This window comes from Thamnophis sirtalis, unplaced genomic scaffold, assembly GCF_051295495.1.
Source record: "Thamnophis sirtalis isolate CommonGarterSnake01/CBP01778 unplaced genomic scaffold, rThaSir2_p1.2 scaffold_8, whole genome shotgun sequence".
In the NCBI taxonomy this organism is placed as follows: Eukaryota; Metazoa; Chordata; class Lepidosauria; order Squamata; family Natricidae; genus Thamnophis; species Thamnophis sirtalis.
Window position 1 is genome coordinate 35,990,198 of NW_028261388.1, and position 27,630 is coordinate 36,017,827.

General features: G+C 35.9%; 1 protein-coding gene across 2 annotated transcripts; it reads left to right on the forward strand.

The window, feature by feature from the left end:
• The first annotated feature begins 9,510 nt into the window (after positions 1 to 9,510).
• Positions 9,511 to 27,027, forward strand: LOC106538321 (OX-2 membrane glycoprotein). Of its 2 annotated transcripts, none has more exons than XM_014052774.2 (6): positions 9,511 to 9,640; positions 10,789 to 10,870; positions 13,847 to 14,170; positions 15,798 to 16,061; positions 17,127 to 17,240; positions 24,575 to 27,027. In XM_014052774.2, the coding sequence occupies exons 1-6, from the start codon at positions 9,638 to 9,640 to the stop codon at positions 24,580 to 24,582; spliced, it is 795 nt and encodes a 264-aa protein (XP_013908249.2). In that variant the 5' UTR covers positions 9,511 to 9,637; the 3' UTR covers positions 24,583 to 27,027. The 2 variants fall into 2 exon arrangements, with proteins under 2 accessions (XP_013908249.2, XP_013908247.2); XM_014052772.2 differs by lacking the exon at positions 9,511 to 9,640 and adding an exon at positions 9,673 to 10,645.
• Positions 27,028 to 27,630: the final 603 nt, after the last annotated feature.

Here is a 27,630-nt window from a genome sequence, read left to right on the forward strand (position 1 = left end):
TTCTTGCCTATCTTCAACTATGTCTACATATGTACCTGACAAGTTATGACAGGACTGACATGTTTTGGATCCCTGTCTATTAATTCATGTTACATCACAGAGCCCCATTTTCTCTCTTCTCAAGCTCCATTGGCCCTCACACTGCATTATTCAAGACAGTCTTAACTGCTTCACTCCTTCCACAGGCACTAGGCTTGGATATTGTGTGAATGTACCATTAGATCATAGAGATTTATTTGAGTTATCTCTTCACACAGGACAGCATTTTTAATGCTTGTAAGCTATCCAGAGTGTTGTCAATATGGCAGCCACAGAAACAGAATGAGTGGATGTTATCCATTGTCCATCATATGTAGTCTGTAAGACAGTAAAGTCAAACCAATGAATCAGTAATTTTTTACTGTTATGATCACTTCTGTTATTGAGTTAAATTTATCATTGTTTTTAACTTTATTGCAAACTATTGAAAGACCTTATATATTGACAGTATAGTAAATGTTATGGTATTAATAAAAATAAACATATAAATATTTTTAAAATTATTTGTACAGTTTAGATGTGTATATGACACAGCTGAGAATAAATAGAAAACATCAATATTTAAAATGCTACTTGCAGCTCCCTTTACTTGTGCCAATCCCTTTTTTTATGCTTATGTTAAAACAGTGATGTCTTATGCCCATTGTACCTTTTGAAAAACCATTTGATTTTCATAAAACAAAGAAAACCTGTTTGTATGATGAAAGCCTGAGAGTTTTCACTTGAAGCATAAATGACCTGGTTCAAAGTATCCTACATTTCAAAGTATTCTACATGATGCGTAGAACATTCTAGAAATGGCTCTAATGCTAGAAAAGATAGAAGGAGAGAGAAGAAAACATGAACAACAGCAAGGTAAGTGAATCAGATATAGTGGTGATGAGCCCAAAGACCTGAAAGAACAGTTAGGGACTGTGGTTATTAGGAGTTTAAAATGACTTGATAACACATAATTAAAAAAAGAAAAAAGAAAATTCTAAGTTTCTGCATGATTCTAAGGCTGGTTCACACCAAACACTAAATTGTAAGCACAGATCAACAGATCAGATCTGCTGTGCTCACAAAATGTGTAATGGAATGTGTGGATGACCTCAAGAAACGAGATGCTGCCTAGGAAACCATCAGATAAGAGAGGCAGGAGCCCCCAGTGGCTTAAAGGTCAGAGAAAAAAACCTTAGGAAGGACCTGCTCTAATCGATCAAGCGGTTAAAAGTGGCAGCAGGAAATTTCAGAGTTGCAAGATTGGTGTCAGCTCTCCCAGATAAACCAGATAGGACTAGATGAACTAATGCTACTTTGTTGTAAGTCTACATTAGCAGAATCTTTTATTCCTTGTTTAGCATTTGCTTTGTTTACAGCTCACAGTTGTAATTCACAGTTATAACAAAGATGTAAATTTACCGTCAATCTTCACACTCTATGACTTCTACAGTCTATGCTCCAATCACATGCAATGGGCAACTAGCACCAACTTGCAGCAGCCATCAGTCAGCAGGGTCTCCAGATCTGTGACTTTTCTTCTCCTCCCTCTTTTGCCCTCTTCACTCTCCTGAGTTGAGGTGAAGTCCCTGTCCTGTGGAGGAGCATCCCTCTGAAATCAATGCAGATCCAATCTTGCTGTTCTGTTGGAAAGCTATGAAAACCTGGCCCTGGACACTGTATCTTATAACTTCCCTTTGGGTGCCTTACATGGTACTGTCAGTTTCCCTAGTAAGGGTATTATATTTTTTAATATTTGATTCTGTTTTAGCTATTTCTTATCATGTACATTGCCTAAGTTGCTTTGGCAGTTGAGGCACCTAAGCAATGGATTAAAAAAAGAAATAAATAAATGGATAAATAAATAAACTCTCCCATCAAACTTTTCTTTTTACTGTACACTTGCTCACTTGGGTTCTGAAGGTTCCTTCCCACCACAAAAAACCTGAGTTTATATGAAAGAGAAATGCAGATGATTACAAATAGCACATTTGAAGAAATTCATACCAATTCCACACAATCCTTTCAAGTGATTCCCCCCCCCCCCTTAGGCTTTCATTTAAAAACAATAGAGAAGCTACAGAGATAATTGCAGGGTTCACTAAGAAAGCCAATCTGACATCATTCAAGAGATATAGAAGTAGAATCTGCACAAACTGTTCCTTCTCACCTCCTGCTCCATTTCTGGTAAAATCATTGTGGTCAACACTTGCAACAACAATTTTAAGATACAAAAATAGGGACAGGACTGCACTACCCTATTTCCTTCTGCTAGGTATTGTAAGGTTTTTGAATTCAGCTCAGAATCTGATCATTCCAATGCAACTCTGAACACGAGGCTACTAATAATCAGTTTTCATTTTCTGCAGAAAGCAAAAAGACTTGACGGCATTTTTGTTTCCCATCTTACAAGAGCACCTTAACATAGAGAATAAAACAGGCGTGAACCTCACCGTCTGAGGTCTGTGAACTTTTTGTCAAACTTCTTATAGTCTTACACATCTTGTACAGATCATCATTGTGTTAGAAACTTTATTTCATGTTACGCAAACATCATGATTTTTCTCAGTGCACTGAAAACAATGGAGCTTAGAAGAGGAAAGAAATACATTTTCTGGCATATAAGACAGAGCTTTGTTAGGGAATGCTGAACACACATTTCAAGTTACAAGCAAGGTTGCTTGGTACAATCCACTTTTTTTCTTTTCATACTTTACTAGGCTAAGCTTGGCAATTTGCCTAGAAGTTTTATCTATGAAGTTGGCACGTTAGGTTACAATGGAGCTTCTCTCAACAGCAATTTAACAAAAGCTCAATTAGTTTACACTCTGAGTATGCTCTAATCCTTCAGGGGTCCTTTCAATATTATTTATCAGGGTTAAAGAGTATCTGTGTACTACAGCAAGTTCACCAACAATGCCAGGAGCTGCAGGGATTCTATTTTAGCGCGTAGCTACATTTGGAATAACAGCCATCAGCCCATAGTTCTTAAAATCAGACAGTCATGACCTCTTAAATAAGGGCCTTAGCATACCTTTTTAGTATTGGGCATTCCAGCTAGGGAATTACTAGGGAATTCCAACCCAGTACAGAGAAGTATTAATATTGGTAGCCCTCAACGTGACCACAATTGGGCCCAAAATTTATGTTGCTCAATAAGTCAGTTTTGCCCCTATTTTACAAACTTTCTTGCCACAGGTGTTAAGTAATCACTGTAGTGATTAAGTTAGTAACATGATTGTTAAGTGTAATCTGGCTTCCCCATTCATTTTGCTAGCCAGAAGGTTGACTCCAGGACACTTCAACCATCATAAATATGAGTCAGTTGCCAAATGTCTGAATCTTGATCACATGATCATTGTGATGCTGCAATGGTCATAAATGTGAAAAATAGTCATAAGTCACTTTTACAGTGCTGTTGTAACTATGAAACATCGCAAAACAAACTTGTAAATTGAGGACTACCTGTAATCTCAGAAATCATTGATAAATTACAATCTTTGATGCCCCCATAAGGTAAGCTAACTAAACAATAGACAAACTCTAATATCTTACCTATAAGGGCAAACATATCTAATACTTGTTCTGCCTCCTATTGCATTTTCCATACAACAATCCTGGGAGATGAATTGGGCAGATTGGCCCAAGGTCACCCAGCTTTTTTTCATGCAAAATGGAACTAGAACTCACAGTCTCCTAGTTTCCACTGGGAGGTGCAGTAATCACTAGACCAAACTGCCTTGGCTTGAGAACATAACAGATTAATGCATTTAATTTGTCACCATACAATGCAATCCCAAACACATACAAATATGCAATCTGTGAAGTACATTATCTTTTGACATAACTCTGCATCTTAGTCTTACCAAAAGGTGCTATTTTAAAAGGCAACTGGGTTTTGTTTTTCATTGAAGATGTTTTACTTCTCATCCAAGAAGCTTCTTCAGTTCTGAAGGGTTTTTTTGTTACATACTTTTTTTTCCAGTCAGGGAAAGGTGTTTATGAAAATCTCTGGTCAGCTGGCTAGCTGTTCTTAATGTCGGGTCACAAGTGTTTGAAGTTGCTGTCAAATCTTAATTATGTATTAGTGCTAATATTTTCTCAAGTAATCAGAATATCTGCAAGTTATTGGTCTTGCACTTTTATTAACAAGTGCAGTAAGTCTTTCTTAATGGTAAGACCGTATGCTGCCATCTGGTGTTGAAAACACTCTGCCTGCATCATTATTCAAAACATACTTGAAGTTTGATAGAAATGGGAAGGGATATTCTTATCTAATTCCCCGCCCCCTCAAATTACAATTCAAGAAAAATAATATATAGATAGATCTGTGTTAGAGATACCGGGGTGTATATGTGGAAAAACAAAGAGAATGCAAGAGAAACAGGCTCACTTCTTATCTTTAAAAATGCATGAAAACATAATTGATAAAACTTTAAAATGATACAACATCCTGAGTGTGTTTTCTGGCTAAAATAAACTAATACTGTGAAATGATTGTAAAATTTTAAAAAGCAAATTTTTCAAGTTTTAGCCACTAAAATATAGGCAAATACATTTTTCCAAAGTTCAGATAACCCATCAAAGCAGGAGTGGAAAACTAATAGCTTTGAGTCATGTTAGGTCTCTGTCCTATTTTTCAGGTCCAGAATCCAGCGAAATCATACTATTAAAAGTGATGGTGTCAGATTAGTTTAAAATCACATCTTTTCAATATCTTTATTTGTTTTCAAAAGCTCATTTGCCAGACTTTCTTGACAGATTGCTGCAATAATGTCTGAAAACAACACAGATTAACTTGTAATAAATAAATCCTAAATAACTAGAGTAAGTCCCACTAAACTTCTTAAGATTTAATTAAGATTTTATATATTGGATCAGAATACTGTTCTGCTTCTCTATCTAATGAAACCGGGATTCCTGGAAGCAATTTTACTTGAATCATTTATTGTGTGACTTCATTCAAGAAAGCAAATCTTTCAAATCTTTCACATCATAACTATCTATACAATGAGAATCATTCTGGTTTAATTTGTGTACCTGTTGCAGTGTCTGCCAGTTTCTTTTAAAATCATATCAGAAATTTAGAAATAGTTGATGTTTAAACCTTTGCAAACCACTTAAAAGTAGTTTGTTATGGCAGAGTTGAAAACAATGATTTGTACGTAACTGTTTTTTCCAAACCCTGTTCCACTTCATCAGCTTCTTAAAAAGGCTATATATATTTTCAGCAAGAATCTTCAACTAACCACTGGTCTATGTACTAAGGACATCCTCTATATCCTACTGTATTGATTGACATTTCTTGATTAGTTTACCCAAATAAATTACCAGTTCAATCATTTAACATTTCCAGTAAAGCAGAAATCATTCCAGATCTTTTGGTATTCTAAATGATTTGCAGTTCACAACACAGATCAACCAGGATTATTTTAGGACAAATTTTTGTAGTTTATTTAGATAAGATTCTTTTTGAGATTATCAGATGACAACATCTATCAAACCAGTTTTAGTAACCATTTATTGTTCAGATGTTCTGAGTAAAATAATGATTTGAGACCCCTTGGGCATAAGGATTTGAAGGGTAGGAGGAGCATTCCAACTTTTTAAAAAAATCACAGTTCACTGTTTAGTTGGATACAGAAGCCTTGGCTGCATTCTCCTTTTCCACACGACTGGAATCTGCAACTGAAGGTAAGTGTGTGCAGTATCAAGGAAGTCATATTGTTCAATTGGTTGTGCAGAAAGAAACTAGGGCTAAGATCTGCCTTAAGATGGGTTTTTGCATTGGAGTGAATGTTTGCATTGCAAATTCTCTCTCAAGAGTAAATGTGGTTGATATCTTTTATTATATGTGTTTTAAACAAGTAGACTAGAACCATTTCTCTGTTTTGATATTGGTAAACAGCTGGTTTTATTTTTATTGATTATGAGAATATTGAATCCTAGAGCCCTTGTAGAATACAGATCCCTGCTCCAAGAAATTTCTAATTTAAAGTATAGTATATAGAGGGGGGGAAAGAATGGATGAATTAAATATGAAATTTTAAATGGATCTGGAATGCTATAAAATAATCTCTTCTACCAACTGTCCTAAGGTTTAATGAATCTCTTTTCTATGACTCAAATATGGTAAATGTACAGATGGGGCTTTTTTGGGGGGGTGGGAAGGCATACGAGAAATAGATTTTGCTATCTAAGCTATACTAAGTGTATTCCTGGAAATTTTTTATGGGTTATCACCAGACATTAAAAAAACGTATGTATATGTTTCTATGGAATACATATTTTGAATAGCAATCATGACTAAGCACAGCAAATGGACCACTTTAACATTCTTATTCTGGTTTGGGATGATGCTCCTGTGGTGACCTTTTACCCAATTATATTTCACATCACTTGTTTTGGATGGTACAGCTTAGAATTTCAATAAATTCTAAGACTAGTGAAATTTCAATTTCAATAAATTCTAAGACTAGTGAAATTTCAATTTCAATAAATTCTAAGACTGGTGACTGGAGAAATTTGATTCTATAGCTTCCACCTTGGCCCCTGACTATTAACATAGTTAATATAAAAACTTGTGAATCCAATGTATTCAGGATATGTTTATTTTTCTACAGTTAGAATTGATGATCCTGTTGAGACCCTGATCCTACTGCAGAACTTTGGGGTGCCATGGGTCTCCAATGTTGTAAAATATTAACCTTTTACTGGTTTCTCAGACGGTTTTTAATAATTAAGCATATCAAGTAATTCAAGCACTGGTGTCATAAGTTTGTGAAGATAACTGTATATGTGTTAGAGAACATAACCGTGCCTTTGGTTTGGTAATGAAAGCAGTGAAGAATGTTTATTTTGCTGTCTCCATTCGATCTTCAAATAGAAATCCAGTAGAACTTTAAATATAAATAATTTCTTCTGTGCAAGCTCTTTGATATTTGCTGTTACAGTTATCAAGACAATTAAATGCAATTCAAGGATAAAATTTATCCCCCCCCCCCCCCCAATAACAATGTCCCAAATCAGTTTCAGCCTTTCAGGGAGATGTAAAGAAGAAATTTAAGCTTTTACTCTATCAGCTTGATTTTTTTAATCCTTTCCAATTGTGAACTAATTCAAATAGGCCAAGGAGTATTGACTTGAAGCAGTGGGTGAAGTAAAGGGTGAAAGCATCATTATATAGAAAGGGGGATGCTTCCTGCTGTTATTAAAGAATCAGTAAATATAACCACAAAACAAAGAAAACTAAATCTCTGGATCTAGAAGATTGTAATAACTGTTGCCAAATGACAAAAGCTCCTTTCTGATCAAAACGACCGAAAGAATCATAGGACTCTAATATGTATTCTGGGAAGACACTGATTATTTTGATTTACTGCAGATTGGATTCTGATCTGCTTATATGAAATATTGTCTTTATTAACCTACTGGTTTTAAAAACATATGGACGACTTTGTTTCTGTTACTCAACCTTTCATCAGCTTTTGATTCCATTAATCACAGTATCTTCTAGCATAACCCTATGAATTGAGAGTTAGTAAGTAGTCTCCTATTAAGCCATAGTCACAGTATTGATATTTTATGTTTCTAGCTCCAAACCATTCAGGGTTACCTCAAAATGTGTCCTAAATGACATTGGCCACAGAGGCATTTATTCTCCTGGGGGAAGATCCCCATTTGGTAGGGATCCAGAGATGGGCCTTCTTCATAATGGCACTTCTGCTTTGACATGATGTTCCTGGTATCAATCCTTAATTTTGTTCTTTTTTTAAAAAAAAAAATCCTGTTTTATTGGCTTTCTCCAGCCATTAATTCTCCTGATATTACCATACTCTTGGAATGGGTACACTGCATCCTGCTTTTGTTGTGTTTACTATTTTCCACCTCTTCTTATTGTATTTTAGAATTGCTCTGCAGTTTTTAAACCACCTTGGAACTGTCTAGAATGAAGTACTATAAATTCTTTCTATTAAAGAAATAACACCAGTAAATGAATAATAAATTTACTTTTATTGTACTTATTGTACTTGTAGTTACTCTTTTTTCTTACTACTTTTGCCTATCTCTTGAGAGCACTGGATGTCTTTAAGGCAATTCACATCATTGTTGCACTGACATATTTCCATTGACCTTAAAAGCAGGAAAAAGCCATTTCTGTTTTTCTTTTGATAAATATTTTTCTTCCACTATTTCTTATTATTCCATTCCCAGTTACTTCCATCTGTATCCTGTCATTTTTTCCATATGACACTTTTTTCTTCCCATGTCGTCGTTATAACAATCCTTATTTCTCTAAGCCCATTCTTCAAGAATTTGCACAAGCTGAATCACAAGCATATGTTATTTTAGTGGGATTGAGTTATAATTAGAAAGTATCAGTTGTAAGAACTCAATGTTTCTTTGGCAATTGATTCTCTTTCAGCACTGTGTTGAACATTTCTTCTCTGTTTTTAAAAACAATTTTTCTTCCATTTCTGGGGAGAAATAGTTTTTCAGGAAATTTAAAAAATGACGAAATACTAATAAATCAGGTCTGAAGTGCTTTTGTTTATCTTTGAATATTTCTAGATCAATGTTGGAAATTCCAGATGAATTTTCAATGCCTTTTCAGTAACATAATGAATTATCCAGATATTCATGGACTATCTGTATTATATGTAACCCTGTGTCCCTTTACCTTTCCTCTTGCTTGATATATTTTTTCTATGTTCCTAATATCCAAGATGTATTGTCCAATTGGCCTGAGATATTAATCTACATAATTGCCTTCCAACTCATGCTTTTCACACTGAAACAGAACATGCTTTTTGCATAGCCAGTAGTTCTGTAATTTGTGACCATGTCCAGAGTAACTAATATGTATTTCTAGTATGTATGCAAAGATAGAAAATTGACTCCTGTGTACATGACTATATTTTGTATACACATCCTCTCCAGCCAGTTAGTTATATCAGTTATTTTTATGCAAATTAGCATAGGCTATTGCATTTATGACTGGGCTTTTTTGTATATTTGAACAGCAATTCCTAGCTAAACACTTCATATAAAATACTGTTCATTCAGAATCCATTTTAGTCTTAGATAGCCATCCAGCTTCTGGGGAATTGAATGTTAATCTGACACCTCCCCTTAATTTCCACCAATCCAAAATATCAAACGGATCAAATTTACATGTATATTTCTTGCACACACACACACACACACACACACACTGTGCAGTATGTATGTGTGTATGTATATATATATCCTTGTTGATACTCTGTTTGATACTTCGCACTGGTTTAATTAAAGGCAGCCTTAAGGGGCGATGATATATTAACATTCAAATCCACCAGAAACTGATGTGTGTATGTTTATGTGTGTGTCTGTTTGTGTCTGTTTGTGTGTGTGTGTGTGTGTGTGTAACTAGGGAAGCCAGGAAATCTTCAGGAATGAAGAAAAGTTTAGCACGGTGCCAAAGTATGCCTTCTACTTCCTTCGAAACTTTAGTCCAGGCTTCCGTTTCTTCCTCAGAACACTTGAGAAGATTTTCTCAATGTATTTGAGAAGCTTTACAACTTGCAAGAAGATCCTTCTGTGATTCTCATTGTGCCTGAGAATTTTTCCATTGAACTTGATGGTGGGTTCGTGTCGTTTTGCTTCTGTTTTGTTTTTGTTTAGCTTAGTGTTTTGTTGGAGATGGTGCTGCGTGCTACTTCTACTATTTTGGTTTTGATTTCTTTCACTGCTGATATTCCCAATCTGCAGTGAACAAAAGTAACCTGGGTCTTTCACGTTGTTTTTCTTTTGGATTTAATCGAATTGTACAAAGTGACTTAGACTTAGACATTGCTGGAGTGATGGTTAATTATTTCATTGTTGATATACAGTAGCCTGCTTTTCTGCAAAGACATGCTCAAGGTAGGTAACAGTACATAAATAAGTAAATAAATACGAATTAACAGGGTTGTGCAAATTCTTCAGTAGGCACTTGGCTCACAAATGATGTGTCCCTCTGGATCTGTATCACAAAGCAGCTACAGGTACTTCAAAGCTTGAGGGAGCTGCTTTAAGGATCCCTTGAAGTTTTTTGGTTGTGTTTGCTTTCCATTGAGGTGTTTAATGATGCAAAGTAGCTCACTGAAGGATCTGTAGAATGAAATCACAATTGAGAAAATCGAAAAATAAAGATTTGAGGGGAACTTTTAATTGTATTAGAGTTTAAGAATGGAAATGATATTATTGAAGAATGAAGTTTTATGATGATTGATGATAGGAATTCTCTTGTGTTTGGATATAGAATCAACTTGAATTATAGTATTTGGGTTCCCGTTTCTTTTTATCAACTGAAGGTCAACTCCATCTCCATGTATTGTACATTTTTCTTTTTTTTATTCATACATACAGATATACAGATCACTTCATTTAGAAAATCCAACAGCCCATGAAAATCATACTTGCTGTTACATGGATTTGTACTGTATATCACTTCAGAAATATGAGAGAAATTGTTGTGCATTCTGTTGTTTCTAATACTATAAAACAAGCCAGGTGATCCAGCAGATTTGAACTCTCTGTGTGCTTTCCCAAAGATTTCCATTTCTTCACGATTTTTAATAACATTTATATGTATGGAATATGTCAGGTAAGATGTTGCCTTCTCTCTGCTACTTTCTTAGACTTTGGAAGACACTATAATTGATACATGGTCTTCTTTCATTATATTCAAAATGATTTTGGGGGGTAGAAAAATGTTTTACTAATTTGTTTTTCCTTTACTATTCCTAGAGAATGGAGGGTATTTATACTACATGGACTTTGCAGTATCTGACTTTGTGCATAATAGCTGTAGTGTTCTGTTCCACAAAGGGTATGTCCAGCTTGAGAAGTATAATTTATTACCACCACAGTCATATTATATTATTTCCTACAGTTCGTTAGTTAGTTTGTTTGTTTCTTTCTTTCTTTCCTTCTTTCTTTCTTTTTCTTTCTTTCTTTCTCTCTTTCTTTCTTCTTTCTTTCTTTCTGCCTTCCCTCCTTCCCCCCTTCCTTCCTTCCTTCTTTCCTTCCTTCCTTCCTTCCTTCCTTCCTTCCTTCCTTCTTTCTTTCTTTCTTTCTTTCTTTCTTTCTTTCATATTTCTCTCCTGTTTATTTTTGATTTTGGAAGTCATTTCAAATTATTGTCTTGTTCAGGTTCTTCATTAACTTAGAAATTAGATTCTGGGACATGTTGATAATCAGGGGAAATTATCTTTTCTTCAACCTGCACAGTGTATCATAAGTTACTGACTGCTATACAATCCTCAAAATATTTAGAATTACTCTCATGCTTAACAGTTGTCAAGGTGTTATTTTCTTAAAATAATTTATTCCTTTTCTCTTCAAATGTATCTTATCTAGTTATGGCTAAATACTTCAATTTTTAGTTTCATCAGTCCAAAGCATCTTGTCCCAAAACATTTCAGAGTTATCAACATTTTCTTTTGCATATTTTGTGATAGCAATAGCAATAGCAGTAGACTTATATACCGCTTCATAGGCCTTTCAGGCCTCTCTAAGCGGTTTACAGAGAGTCAGCATATTGCCCCCAACAATCTGGGTCCTCATTTTACCCACCTCGGAAGGATGGAAGGCTGAGTCAACCCTGAGCCGGTGAGATTTGAACCGCTGACCTGCTGATCTAGCAGTAGCCTGCAGTGCTGCATTTAACCACTGTGCCACCTTCAGCTCTTGATGTCAGAGAAAAAATGATGTCAGAGAAAAAATTCCTGTTGATAATTCTTTCACACCATTATTGCTGTACAAGCAGTGCCATTTCTTAATAGTGCCTCTCACATCTGAAATGGCTACTTGTCAGAATTTTGAATTTAACCTTTCTGTGCTTTATAAAAGTAGAATTATCTTCAGATGCTAAGGGATGTTCAAAGAAAGCTATGGCTATTAAAAATAGACAGCTGCCTAATACTGACATTGTGAGAGCATAGATATGAAATTTGATATGTCACTATTCACACACCATGAACTTGCATCATTTGCATATTTTATTATAGTTTATTGTTTATAGCATGAGTAGTCTGAAACTTTCAACCTGCAGATGAAAGGAATGTAGATGACCGTACTGTGACATATAGTAATGAAATAAAATGATTGGTTGTTTACAAAAGAATGTACAAAATGAAGAGATTACAAAAGGTGTTGATTTTGTGATTGCATCTTAAAAATTGAAGATTTCTCGGATATTTCATCTAACTAGAATACTCTGGGATTTATTTGGCTAAAGTTGTGTCTAGACTTGTTGAGGTGTCAGAGTATTTTTAAATTTAACCACCTGCAATGTGAATTCATCACAGATATGCTAAGCATTAGGAAATATATTCATTTATACAAGTTGATTAGCCTGGGATGGAGCAGTGCATCATTGCTTCTTAACCCATTTCATTCAATAATCTTTAATTTAGCCTACGTAACATAAATTGACATTTGCAGAGTACAGCTGTGATTGATTTACATTTCAGCTATTTAAACCCTAATCTTCTCTGGTGCTAAGAGAACCCTAAAAGCAGTCTGGTCCAAAAAAGATCCTAGATTATTCTGCTTGTACTAAACATTAGGGAGATTCTCCATTTTAAGATGTGTTCAGCGAATCAACAATTGTCTTTACCAGCTAAGTTACAACTCTTCATTCTATCTATAATAACATGGTCTTCATCTGCATCCCAGTACATTTATAAATTGAAAACCTTCAGAATGATCTTGTTATAAACAGTGAACTAAAAAGCCATGAATGTCTGAATGGGGACATTCCAGGTTTTAGAATTATATTATTACAAGTTAAAATAAGACTACAGACATGGCATAGTGGGTTTAAACATATTTGATTGAAACATAGGGATACCTTTGTAACAATAAGAGCAATTTGATAAGTAGAGCTAATAACAGAGAAGTGGTACAGTCCCTTTCATTTATATGCATCTGACAGCTATATTTTTGGACTGCTTTAATTTTAATTCCTGAACTAACAGAGAGTTGGGCTCACGTTTCCAGTCCTATGTGATTCTACATTTCTTCTGTAGTTTGGATTTGTAAGTATTCGATAGAATACTTACGGTAATTGATGAAAATAATAATAGTGTTGTAGAAATTAATCCAAGAGCCTAACAAAGATGAGCAAGGAACATTATAAGCATAGCAGGAATTTTAATTTATCACTAAAAATCAGAACAAAATACTGTCTACTAGTTTTGAATATATTCCATAGCCTATAAATAGAGAAGCTATTTCTATGTATTTGCCTTAACTCTACATGATTGTACAAATAGCCTATAAATATAAGTTGTAGCCTATAAATAGAGACAATAGCTTCTCTATTTATAAACTAGGGAATACAAGTTAAAATCTATAAAAGGTATTTATGGAACAGCTTTCATTATATTCAATTGAGAAAATCATATATTTTAAATGTTGCACAACTAATATTCTTACATTTGCATAGACCACTCAGAATGTTTTCCAGTATATTCTTTGTCATTTGTAATTTTGGAAAGACCTATATATACATATTACTATTACTCTGTTTTTGAGAAAAGATAATGAAGATGTTCATTATCTGAGAACAGATAATGGAGAGATAATAAAGATGAAATAAGATGTTTGCTTATTTGCACAGGCAGTTCTTGTTATCTACCAGACAAGTGGAGGAGTGGCTAAAATGAGCAGAGCAATTTTGGATTTATAAAAGCAACTTACTCAAATGACTTTTAGGGAGAAAGGATTTTATAAAGACAAATATTTGCTATCTGAAGTACATGTATAATTAGCAATTATGAACTGTTTTGTGTTCTACCAGATCCGGTAATGACAAGCAATCAAGAAGTGGAATTAGGTGGCAATGTCACTTTGAGATGTACTTCATTACGACAATCTGATATTTACCAAGTTACATGGACCAAAAAAAAGAATGGAAATGATGAAAACATTGCAACATATAAGAAAGATACAGGTTCAATTGTTTTAAAAGATAAAGATCGGATCAATTTAATAATTTGGAGCCTTAACGATACTGCTATTAATTTGCTGAACGTGACAACAGAAGATAATGGTTGCTACCAGTGTGCATTTCTTGTGTTTCCTGTAGGACCTCACATGGGACAACCCTGTCTTTCTGTTTATGGTAAGTCTGCCCAAATAAAACTAGCTTCAATAGAGTATTGATGAGGCCTTGTCTTTAAACGAGGCACTATTACAATAACCCAGTGTTTCTCAACCTTTTCAACTTGAAGATGTCTGGACTTTAACTCCCAGAATTCCCCAGCCAGCATTCGCTGGCTGGGGAATTCTGAGAGTTAAAGTCCAGACATCTTCAAGTTGACAAGGTTGAGAAACACTGCAATAACCCATGTGCTTTACTTGAGGGCATAGAACACTAAATTATGCAAGGAAAAAATAATAATCAATAGTCCTCACTCAGGACAAATTTGATAGAATTTCATAGAAAGTACACCAGGAAGTCCACATTCATTTTATTTTGCAAACATTTGGGGGTTTTCGTTTTGTGAGATTATTATTATTTTTGGCCACTGCAACAATGGAGTTGATATCTCTTGCAGTAGATCTAATTAGTACTGCCCATATAACACAGAGACCGTTTTAGTTCCCTCCAAAAGTTTAAACCACAATACCTTGCAGTTAGCTTAAATTAGAAGATATTGTGTTCATTTGGCATCAACTAAATATTTTGAATAACTCACACAATCTCTTGGATATTGTCTAAGTCTGATATCAATTGAAATACAAAACATTTGGAGAGCAAAATGGATTCTATCTAGATTAACAGGGTATTATGTTATTGTATTTTATTGCATAAAATATAAAGAGACATAATGGTACTTTCTATGACATTTAAGGATGTTACCTAGAAATGATTATGTGAATTTTCTAGCCAGAAGTCCACTTTCCACTTGAAAGAATGCATTTAATCTAATCGTTTCCTCATTCACATTTTATTGTTCCCTTGAGCTCCTATACTATATTACAAGAGCCCTATGAAGTGGTATATAAGTTAAGGTGACCAGATATCCCGCTTTTGGCGGGACAGTCATGATTTTTCAAAATTTGTCCCATGTCCCGCGGCGTGTTCAAAAAGTCCCGATTTTCCGAAAGAAAGAAAAGACGCCGAATCATCAATTTTAAAAAGGACGCCATTAAAAAAAAGTTTTTATTTCTCTGAAGTGTCATTCCCGATGTGACCTTTAGAGGGCAGTGGTTTCCCTCCCTCCACTCGGCTCGCTCTCAGCGCCCGATGAGGGGCAAGGCTCTCTCCCCTCCTGTGCATGCATGCATCAATGCGCGATGTTTTTGCGACAACTGTCCGGTGGCCTCGGGTGGGGGGGTGGCTTTCCAGCGGCGGCAGTGCAGTGAGGAGGAGGCTCAGTCCCAGGCCAAGCGGCTCAGCCATTGGAAGTTTTTTTTTGCCCGCTTCTCTCGGGCAACGCTCTCCCTGCAGCCATGCCGTGCAAGCTGCCATCAGCAACCTGGTTTGGGTGAGCTGAGGGGAGGTAGGCAGGGATCCAGTTGGGAGAGGCTGGCGATGGGGGTGGCTTTTGAAAGGATTGGGGGGCGTTGGGGGAAGGCAATCGGGGGAAGGCTTTTTTTTTTTACAGTTCAGGTGCTCCGAGCCCCCCCCCCCATCAATGGTGTTCCACTTTACCCATCTTAAAATCTGGTCACTTTAATATAAGTCTAAGTGCTATTATTATTGCTATACTAATCAAGTTCTGATCTTGTGATGTGTGTCACAGATGATCTCAAAACATCTATAGACTACAGCATCTCTGGTAATCATTTGCATGCCAACTGTTCAGCAACTGGTTTTCCAAGACCAAATATTTCATGGGATCCATCAGATGGTGTAAAGAAAGAAAAGGATATCACAAACCCAAATGGCACATTATCGGTCATAAGCAACATTTCAATAAGCAAATCAAAGGTTGAACAAGGGCTGACTTGCAAGATTTCTCACAGAGGAAAAATAAAAAGAATTAAAGTGCTAGGAAAAGGAATAGGTAAGTTAACAGAACAAATAGGTCCAATAAAAGCACTTTTCTAAAAGCTGATAAAACTCTATGTCTGTATGTGGGAGAGTGTTTGAAAATCTTATTTCTGCTAATATTTTTTTTTTACTTATAAAGGAGAATATTTGTAGCTCAGGGTTGACATGAGGAGTCCTTGATGCTCTCTGACCTTGCTTGTTTTCTTGCAGATATTTTATTACCCAAACTAGCTAACATCATCAGTGATGTTAGCTAGGAGTACAGTTTGCTATCAATGGTGGCTTGCCCTGTTGGTGTTGGTGATCTTAGAGATTCTTTGGTTGGGCTGTTTACTGTTTGGCTGTTTGACAGTTTCTTGATTAGGGTATCATTTATTTGATTGTTGGTTTGATATTAACCTTGCAGTTAATCTACAGTATGATGATCTGGATGGTGGTTGCTGGTGAAGAGGTGGTTGGGTCCACACTGTTCCTTTTTAGGCTGGGTGAATTTTGCAGCCTGAATCTGAATCTATCTACTGGAATAGAATAGAATAGAGTAGAACACAACACAACACAATACAATGTTTGGCTGTTTGGCAGTTGTTGATTGGGGTATCATTTACTTGATTGTTGGTTTGATATTAACCTTGCAGTTAATCTACAGTATGATGATCTGGATGCTGATTGTTTGTGGAGAGGTGGTTGGGTCCACAGTGTTCCATTTTAGGCTCAGTGAATAGTCTCTATTGCATAGTCTATAGATGTTGTTAATGTCTATGTGTCTAGTGGGGGCTGATTTGTCAGAGTGCCAGGCTTCTAGAAATTCTTTGGCATTTTTGGACTTGGTTGGTCTATGATGGTCACATTTTCCCAATTGAAACTATGGCTAAATATGTCTATATGTTGTGAAATTAAAGAATATTCATGATGAAATTCTTTAATTGCACAACATATAGATAGATTTAACATCTCACCAAACAGAGGTCCCTCACCAATGGTAACTGTAACACACCTTCGTTGTAGGTTCTAATGAGGTGGATTGATGGAGTTTCAGTAATATAGATCTGCAGTAACATTCCCTTTTTTTCCCATGCAGATGATACAAAAAAATCTTTTCCTGTGATACCAGTTGTATTGGCTTTGATTCTTGTGATCCTGGTTATTTTTGTGAGTGTATGCTGCTGGAGACAACAAAGGAAAAAACAGAGAGGTAAATTATTCAGTTTTATAAAAAGAATTTGTCAAACATTTTTATCTTTAATGCTTTACTACTTGATTTCATGTAGTAAATTCTCTTCATATGAAGTTGCTTGGATTATATCAAGCAAATATATTGGTATGGGATAGTTTGCCCCATCCTACTCATTACATGTGCACTAATATATTAGAAAAGAGCACAATCCATAATACTATATTGGAACCAGGAGTGGGTTTCTCGCCCCGTTCCAACCGGATCGGTTGGAACGAGGCCGGCGGCGTCCTCGCGCACGCACACAGCGTCCTCGCGCACACACGCGGCATCCTCACGCACACATGCGGTGCACACATGCATGCACGCAGCGCGCGCATGCGTACTAGCATCTGCGCGATGCTCCAGCTGCTCCTGGAGGATCGCGCAGGCGCTGTATGCGTTCTGCGCATGTGTGGAAAGTGCAGAATTCGTAAAAACCGGGTAAGGAGCGGGCGCGGGTGTGCGGGCGTGCGTGGGCGGGCGCGGGGGGGGGGCTTCGCCGTTCCTGGAAGTTACTTACTTCCGGGTTCGGCGACCAACCGGATCGCAGGGACTGGTGCGAACCGGTCGAAACCCACCCCTGATTGGAACAAATACTAGTTCCAGTCAATTGATTTCTTTGTTCTCCCTGATAAAAGTTTTTAAACATCTCTAAAAGACATTTCAATCCCTACTTGACATCATTTCAAGTAGATAAAGCATATAAATCCTTAGAATACATCTATGCAAGCATTCTTTAGAGGCACATTACTTGTACATTCTAGTTCCCTACCATATTTGGAAGAACTTAGATCTTAGAGGAGAGAAAATATTAGCTATTGGTTTTTTTGAAAGGGAAGCTAATAAAGATGCCACTGTTCTATAATTATCCAATTTTTTATCTTTGTATCAGCATTATAAAAGTATGGAAGCCACCCCCTGAGCTCCCTCTCTTCACTGACTGTTCCCCAAGCAGCATCTCTTTACCCCATCTCTCAAGTTCATTCCCCACATGTTATTAACATTGGGTGACTTTGGACTGGAGGAAAAAGCAGGTTTGAGTACGATTTGGGCCTTGTTAATTAGCAGGTTTGGACACAATCAATATTTGAATGGAAGATCTACAGGGAATCGCAGGGCTGTAGGCTAAACTGGAAAGAAAATTATATGAATGTATCCAAGTAATCACCACAAGATAAGTTTGACTGGGGAGAGGTTTTACTTTCAATAGCTGCTTATGTAAACTTCAGTGAAATAAAAGAAAGGGGCAAGGTCAGATTGTTTACTGGAGAAATACATCCTGCTACTGTAATACACAATGCTACTGTTTTGGAAAAGATCCCTTTCCATTGTCCATCAAAATAAAATGTTTGAGAGTAGAAAGAGCAATTTTTGCAACTGAATTGTAAACCTTAGTGGGCACATTGAATATTCTTCCCAGAATGCTATGACCTCTACAAAGAATGTAAGAAAAAGTTAACCCAGATTGAGCAGAAAGTGAAGGGACTTGCACGAAGAGTTGCTGGTTATTTGAAACAGCTCGCTTCCCCTCTGTTTCCCCCCCCCCTCTTCCCTTTTGTATCAATGGTTCTAACTGATTATTTAATTCTCAGCATCTCCGCTTCTTTCTACACATTCAGGAAATGGGTTTTATTAGCCTTCCTTTCCATTTTTCCCCATTGGTCTTTTGTCAGGTACAAGCCAAAAGCCATTACAAAAATAAGCAAACCTCCTTGTTGAAGTGAGGAGGGAAAAAAGGATCATTTTAAAGTATGGGTAACTTGTTTCTTGGTCCATAAATTTTCAGAGCAAGTGATGGGCTCAAGCGAAGGACATTATCCATTATGTTCTCCACTGCCCCATTTACAATGAGATCAAGGCCCAATTATTAATGGCAGATGAATTCAAGGGCTCCGTCTTTGAAATACTGAACTGTCTTCTTGCATATAGGTTTCCAAGTGTCAGCAACCAAATTCCTACTTTTGCTTTGCTGTCATTTAAACTGAGAAAGAAATACTTCTTCTTAGTTGTAATTTTGGCTTTATTCTGTTGTAACCTTGGAATCTAATATTTTTATTACTCTATCTTAAACTCTGTTATTGTTAGTTCATGGCATTCCTATTTTATGACTTGTGGTTACTAAAATAAAGTTATTTTCTTACTTACATTCTAGTTGGCGGCTTGTGGGCAGCTGTATGTTGTCTTGCAGTGTACTGCATTACATAGGATAACACTAGCATGTTTCAAGTAAAAGTGGGGTTTTGCTGTTCTTGTGACATACTGGCTAAAATTCAGGAAAACAGACTATTAGCAGGAATGTTACAGATAGCCCAAAGGCAGTTCTGGTTGCTTCTCCTTTATCTGCTATCTTATTAAAAAGAGTTACATGAAAATCTTGATTAACAAAGCCATGATGGATGACAGAGGCAAATATATATGGTCTGGATTGGTGATGACCACAGTATTACACCTCAGATCTTATGAGGAGGAAGTGGTAAAGGTTTTGAACTGATGAATTCAGTGAAATAAAAAAAATGAATACAATGTAGGTGAAAAAAGAAGAAATCAAAAGTTGTAGCAGAACTTAAAGAACTTTTAAAAGGTGCTTTGATTTATACAGCTGAACGCATGCTAGGAAGTACATGTACATGTTTATTTATGAATGAAACTGTTAGAATGTTTGCCTAAAATATTAACAGGCTTTATCTAAATGGTTTTGAATGTGTATAAGAGTAAAAATCTATAGGTCAGTCATAATTGCATAATATGCATTTATATATTTATGCATTTATTAATATAAATTATAGGCATTTAGTTTTAGTCAACTACTTCCTGGAAAGACCAATTTTCCAAACATGTTACAACATAGAACACAATAGCTTAATACACAGGCAGGACAGGAAATAAATATCTATTTATCTATCTACAATAATAAAACTTTTCAGAGATAAAGTACGAAGTCTTTTGCTGTATGGCCCGTGGTTTAGGGGGTAATTCTTTAGCCCAACTTTTACTGATAGATATAATTCCCTAAGAAAAAAACAAATAATATTCGATGTATTCATTATTTAATTTATTTAGTCGCCCATCTCAAATTCATAACTCTGGATGGCTAACAGTAGTTAAAAGCACTGAAAAACAGTATATAACAATAGAAATAATGCATACATAATTGACAGCTGAGATAAACAAAAAACAAAATAAAACAACTTGGTTTTACAAGTTTTGCTGATCTGCAGTCTATATTTAAACTGGGCTTAGATAAAGCTTGGATTGAAGTGAAGAAGAAAACCTCAGATCTGGATGTACAAAAGGATAGGTTTAACATTTCTATAACTCTTCCACAAAAAAACACACATCCACACTTCACTACTTTTGAAATCTAAGCAGTTCTGGAGTACTTTCTCCCAATGTAATATCCTATTCATTATTTTTGTCTTACCTTATATAGTTTGACCTTTGTACTATTTTTATTAGTACTTTTTTATGCAAGAAAGTACAAGAGTTTCTTTGATTGTAGAGTGTTAAATCAATTTTTTTAAAAAAATTGCCCATACTGGAAGAATAGTTAATTCTCAGTTTTGCAAATCATTCTTCGTTTCTATGGTTTTTGACCATAAATAGATGATGATGACGATGATGATGACGATGATGATGACGATGACAATGAAAAATTTAGACAATTTATGAAAAAAATCATGAGTAATAAGAGGTTCTGAATGTGAGAGTTCGCAGTACAGAAAACTGCTAAAATATGTTTGGAACACCAACTTTTCTTAACTTATAAAATTGATATCCGGGGGGTGGGGGGGATAGAGGTAGTTTGGGAATGTCTGGCTTTTTGGGGAGAGAGATCTTGAAATTTGAAAGGTCATATTTACACAAATGAATGCTTTGACGGGAAGCGCTGGGGTGTGTTTTCCTGCACATTTTTATCTTGAAGCCAAATGTCATTAGGAAAGATAATGCCAACTTCCTGTCATAAAACAAAGAAGTCTGATATGAATTTTGAATGTATGATACTTAGATATATTTTCACATGCTCCTTTCTCCCATCTCTAAGATCCGTTAGAAAAAGGATTTTATTGCTTGGTAACTTCAACTGCCCTGAAAATCAGTATGCTGTAATTTATGATGAAGAAACAAGTAATTTAAAATGATCCCCCCACCTCACTTCAACAAGGAGGTTTGCTTGTTTTTGTAATGGCTCTTGGCTTGTACCCGATAAAAGACCAGTGTAGAAAAATGAGAAGGAAGCTTAATAAAACCCATTTCGTGAATGTGTAGAAAGAAAAGGAGATGCTGATCATTAAATAAGCAGCTAGAGCCGTTGATACAAAAGGGAAGAGAAAAAAGCTGAGGGGAAGTGATGCTGCTTTGAAGAACTAGCAACTCTTTGTGCTAGTTCACTTCACTTTCTGCTCAATCTTTGTTAATTTTTTCTTATATTCCTTGCAGGAGTCATAGCATTCTGGGAAGAATATTCAATATGCCCACTAAGGTTTACAACTCAATTGCAAAAATGGCTCTTTCTACTCTCAAACATTTTGCTTTGATGGACAATGGAAAGGAATCTTTTCCAAATGGTAGCATTGTGTAATAAGCAGGATGTACCGCTATTTTTCCAGGAAAAAGCCTGATCTTTCTTTTATTTCACTGATGTTTACATATTCAGCTATTGAAAGTAAAACCTCTCTCCAATTAAATTTATCTTGTGGTGATTTTCTGGATACATTCATATAATTTTCTTTCCAGTTTAGCCTATAGCCCTGTGATTCCCTGTAGATCTTCCATTCAAATATTGGTTGGGCCCAAACCTGCTAATTAATAAAACACAAACCGGACTCAAACCTGCATTTTTCTCCAGTCCAAAGTCATCCGATGTTAATAGCATGTGGGGAATGAACTTGAGAGATGGGGTAAAGAGATGCTGCTTAGGAAACAGTCAGCTACATAGTGGGAGGAGAGAAAGTGGAGCAAGAGGCTTAGGCTCCCTAGGTTATTGGATAATAAAGGTGATGGCAGGAGAATTCCACTTTCATATTTGCAAGATACTGTTACTATAGTTTTACAATACAGTGGAATTAGCTTATGTGCTTGAGTTTACTTAATGAGCTTGACATCCAGATAATGCACCATTAATACCATTAAATACCATTGTATTTGGGCTAGAAGGGACTTAAATTATTAGTGAAATATAGATTACATGCTTTTAGAGTAGATTAGGGCTTTGGAGAAAGAACAAATAAATTTGAAGAGAGAAATGCTCCAAAAAAATAAGCATTTAAGAATAGTTTTCTTGGATATCTGTATGATCTCTTCTGGACCCTGATATACTGGAGGTGGCACAAAGGACACAACTCTTTGATCATAATATCACAATTCTATGAAAGTATAATGTTACTTAGAATTCTAACTTGAGAATATTTCACGCTGCATTTTGCCCTCTTAGTACCCTGCTAACAAAATCCTGACTGATAAAGATATGTAGAGGCTAGACCAAGGGACAAAACAAAAGTACATGGAAACATTTTTCTGCCATCAACTTAAAAAAAAAGATTTGTCAATATATTGTTATGGTTGATTGCTAATGGTAATATAAGGGAGGTTATTGGGGAAGGGAAGAATTTGAAGGGAGAATTTTGTAGTATAGGCAAGATTGAAGATAAAAGAGTAAGCAATGGAGTAGACTGTTTTAAGAGTGAAGGGTATGCAGTTTGTAGAATGCTGCAAATAAAGAATTGGACTAAAGGCAAGCGATGGGAGACAGGATGTGAAGATAGTAGGGAAGAAGAATATGGACTGAGCAAAGATGGAGCTTAGAGGAGGTATATGTAAGACAGAGTTATTATAGCACATCTCATCTTCCTTGGAGCTGATTCTTGGTCTGGTCTACCTAATGAGGCTGACAGTCCAACTGGTAGATTGAAAATTTGCTCCCATGGAGAGACAATGCGTAATGAGCAATGAATGATGAACGGTATTCCATATTCATTGCGTAGGGAAATGAGAGGAAGATACTTGTCATATTATAAAATACTAGCAGCAGCGGTGTATAAGGAAGGTCAGAAGTTCTGTGAAAATTTGAGGGAAAGGCTATTAGGAAGTTGTATAAATGGGGTAGAAAGTGAGTGTTGTGGGTAGGATTGTGGTGAGGATTGATAGATGGATGTTTGGATAATGATTATCATTCAGGGGGGTAGATGATTGACTATAAATTGGATTTAGTGCTCCTACAAAAATGCTCTGCATATTATGGTCAGAACCAGGAAAAACAAATAGTACAAAATACTAGAATCATTGATGAGGGAGGGCAGTATTGACATAATGATGAGCAAAGAAATGTATTTCAGGAAGCACTCGATAGATGATTATAGGAGAAGGAAGACCCACACATTGGGGAAGATCTGTTCTTTTTAACAAGTTGTTCCAACCATGGGCTAAGATAGCTGAAACATTCGGTACCACAGAGTTATGTTGTGCTGATGTGGTATTACCCTAGAAGACTATTCAGAAACTAGTAGATCCAAAATGTAATTGCCCATTTATTGACTGTTGTTTGGTGCCAAGGAAACTCAACTGCTGCTTTCTAATTGATGTGCTTCTGGGTGAAATTCAAAATATTGCTTTGACTTATAAAGCCCTATGTACTTTCCCCTGAAGTATTTTCAGGACTGCCTTCTCCCATCAGAATTGGGCCACCAATCTCATTTTGAATGTCTTGGGAGGATGCTATTTTTCATTACCTCCAGGAATTCAAACTTCACTTTCTAGAGGTATTGAATATAGCACATACTATTTCAGAGAACTTGTGGAAGTTGAAATAATGTTTGGCTGATAGCATCATAATAGTTTGCAATGTTTGTTTTAGTTTTTACCATGGATAACTTTATTATTGTTCTTTGTCTCTTGATGGTTACATACCATGGAACATGCTGCTCCCTAGAGGGACACTTGGCCCTTTCTTTTCCAGCATTCTGAAGACGTGGAAAACAACATTTCAGCTAGCTTTTGATTCCTTGCAGTAAAAATAAGCAACATGATTAATGTTTTAGTATTTTAATGATTCTCTGGAGACACGTATTTTTTGCTCTTGTTTTATTGATGAGTTTATTTACACTGCTGATTAGGATAGAATAGAAATATTATCAAAAGTAAAGACACTGAGAAAAATATCATTTGCCACAAGGAATTTAACTGAAAGATCAAGGGACAAAAGCTTACAAAAATAAATGAAAAAGATTTAGAAAAGTGAGGAAGCTCCACTTACATTAAACAAGACGAAAGAAACAAAACAAAATTGAAATATATAAACTATGTTGGTTCTCTTCTAGGATTCTAAGGGATTCAACCCGCACCAGTCTACTCTATGGAATTGAAAAGCAATCAACCATGCATATTATGAAGGCAACAACAGTTTAAATGAATATGTGGTCCAAGTTCTGCTTCTCTACTTGCCTTAAAAAGATGCTTACATTTCTCTGTTGACATAGTTGAGCTTTCCACACTACAGTGAAATGGATTGGCTGTTAGCTCCCAAATCATCCAGCTAAAAGAAAGATTTCAACAGTGACCTAAAATTTGAGAGTTTTCAGTAATCATGTTCAGTGGCCGATTGTGATCATCCCTACTCTTAGAGATGTGGAAGAATGGTTAGATTATCAACTCTGGACCACTAATTAGATTCATGCTTGGTAGCTAAAGGAAAGTATCTTCTTCTCTGCCTTCTTCTCCCCGTCCAGTACAACGTCAAATATAGATTTCCTAGAGTTTAGAACTGTACAATTTTTAATAGAAAACTTGTTCTATATTTCTATTATGGCAGTTCTATCAGGAGTGGTAAAGCTTTTAAGTCTCTGCACTTAATTTTATTTGAAGTTGTTTGTGAAAGTTTCTGCATATGTGCATTATTTATAAACAAATGTCCTACAGGTATTTCTCATGTTATTTTCCTAAACTATTTGTAGAATACTTCTTTATACATATAACCATATAATATATTTGAATAAAATACCACATAGTATATATGCCTATTAGTAACATGGATGTGCTAAATACGCAATAGTCAACCATGCTGCTACTATAGGAGGCAGGAGACAACTGACTAGAGAAGCTCTTATCCATCAGACATATTTTCCCTTTTAAGTAGAGAATTCCAGATATTTTCTGAGGTTGACATTCAATGTTATGTGCAATACAACTTATAGGGCTGTTCTGAAATGAGGGAAGAAACATACTTCACGTTTTAGCTAAAGAATAGGTAGCTTTCATTTAGTGATTACAACTTAGACCAGCAACTCAATTATTCAGTGAACTGTTCATTAAATGAAACCGCACTGTGATTACAATTTTATTTCACTTTTTGTTGCTTTACAGACCTGCAAGGGTTAATAAAATATAAATATTGTAATTTTTTTTATCAGCATCACAATTTGGTATAGTAGTTAAGGCTGGCCTAGACACCAGCAGCCTGGGAGTTCTAGTTCCACCTTGGGCATGGGCATGGAAACTGGCTGGGTGATTTTGGGCCAATCACATGGTCTCAGCCCCAGTTGCCTCACAGGGTTGTTGTAGTGGGGAAAATAGCACTAGCAATAGCACTTAGATTTATAGGCCTCTTCACAGGGCTTTATAGCCTTCTCTAAGCGGTTTACAGAGTCAGCTTATTGCCCCCAACAATCTGAGTCCTCATTTTACCCACTTCGGAAGGATGGAAGGCTGAGTCAACCTTGAGCCTGGTGAGATTCGATCTGCCAAACTGCTGGCAGTCGATGATTAGCAGAAGTAGCCTGCAGTACTGCAGATATCACCTGCAGCCTGCAGGAGGAGGAAAGAGTATTAGATATGTTCACTGCTTTGAGTTATCTACAAAGGTGGGATAAAAACTTAGCAGAATAAATAAGTAAATAGCTGTGAATGAGGCATTTCTAAATGAGGCATTTGCTAAATGAAGATTACCTGAACCTTTCCTTAAATAATTCAAAGTAATGACTTTTGTTTATTTAATAAAATGTCATTTGTATGCAATTCCTGGATGAACTTGAGAGACTATTTTCCTGGTTATTATGTTTACAATATCGGGCTATGTCCTGGCTTATTAAATATTGGTTTGTTGAATGAGCTGTAATTGATAGGTTAACCTAGTGCACCAAGCCAGACAAACTTCCTTATGGCTTCTCATTACCTTGGACATCAACTTACTGACTTTTCCTTGCTATAGAAGTCTATGCCCTCCAAAAAATAAAATAAAAAATAAAAAAACCACGAAAACCAAAATCTAATAATCCTATTTCTGAAAACCTTCAGGCAATGATATTTGGCTTAGATATCTCTTTGCTATAAGTTGATGTTGTAAATCTAATGCATCTAGGTTCATCTGCTTGCTTTAGCTTCATCTATTACTCTTACTGTGTAGTATTTTATTATAAGTTACTCTATATGTTACTGCTATTAATAGCACTGCGTTTATTACTGAGTTTAGTATCGGTTCCTATTGCATGTAATGGAAGCAGTTGCACACTCTCACTTTCTTTTCAAAAATGTCATGCTGTATAAAATTTCAGTTTACTGGAAGTGTCTTTAATTATTATTGTTCCATCATACATCCATTGATTCCCAAAATGCAAGATATTTGCGACATGACTTTATACAACTGTCATACTAAGCTCATTTTACTAATCTGCTGGATATGGTAAGAAACAGAAAAAATGGTTCAGTGAAGCTAACTGAAAAGTAATAATGATGTTATGATGTTTTAAAAATAAAGAATGATTTATTTAAAAATGCAGGAGATGAGCAAGCTATTAATTAAAGTAACACCCAACACTTAGTAACATTCCACATTTAAAAGAGTGGTATTTCCACTGCAACTTTAAGACCATCAATCAGTTTTAATATCCATTTTACATTAATTAGTTTTGAGTATTTTCCTACTGCAGTGATACATGGATATATTATGATTTTCTCTGGAAAGGTACAGTAGATCTACATGCATACACTTATATGGAAAGACTAGCTGAATTTACTGAAGAATATTACATACAAATTATACCTCCTGGTAGCTTTCCTTAAACCATAATGGGCAATATAGGGAGAAGGGGAAGAATTGTTGCAGGTGATTATAGATGTAATATGTTTACTGTTTCCATGGGTATCCACCATTGGTGGGTTTCAAATTTTTTTAGAACCTCTTATGTAGGTGTGACCTGCTTTGTGGGAGTGGCTTGCCGGCCATGTGACCAGATGGGAGTGGTTTGCCGGCCTTGTGACCGGGTGGGAGTGGCTTGCCAACTTGTAAAATGTGGTGAAACTCACTTAACAACTCTCTTGCTTAGCAACCAAAATGTTGGCTCAGAAACTCTGGCATTTGAAGCAAGCAAGTCTTAAAGCT

Coding starts and splice junctions, on each gene's coding strand:
- LOC106538321 (XM_014052772.2), top strand. Junction 10,871..13,846: donor AGTGTTCTGTTCCACAAAGG/GTATGTCCAGCT, acceptor GTGTTCTACCAG/ATCCGGTAATGACAAGCAAT. Junction 16,062..17,126: donor AGTGCTAGGAAAAGGAATAG/GTAAGTTAACAG, acceptor TTTCCCATGCAG/ATGATACAAAAAAATCTTTT.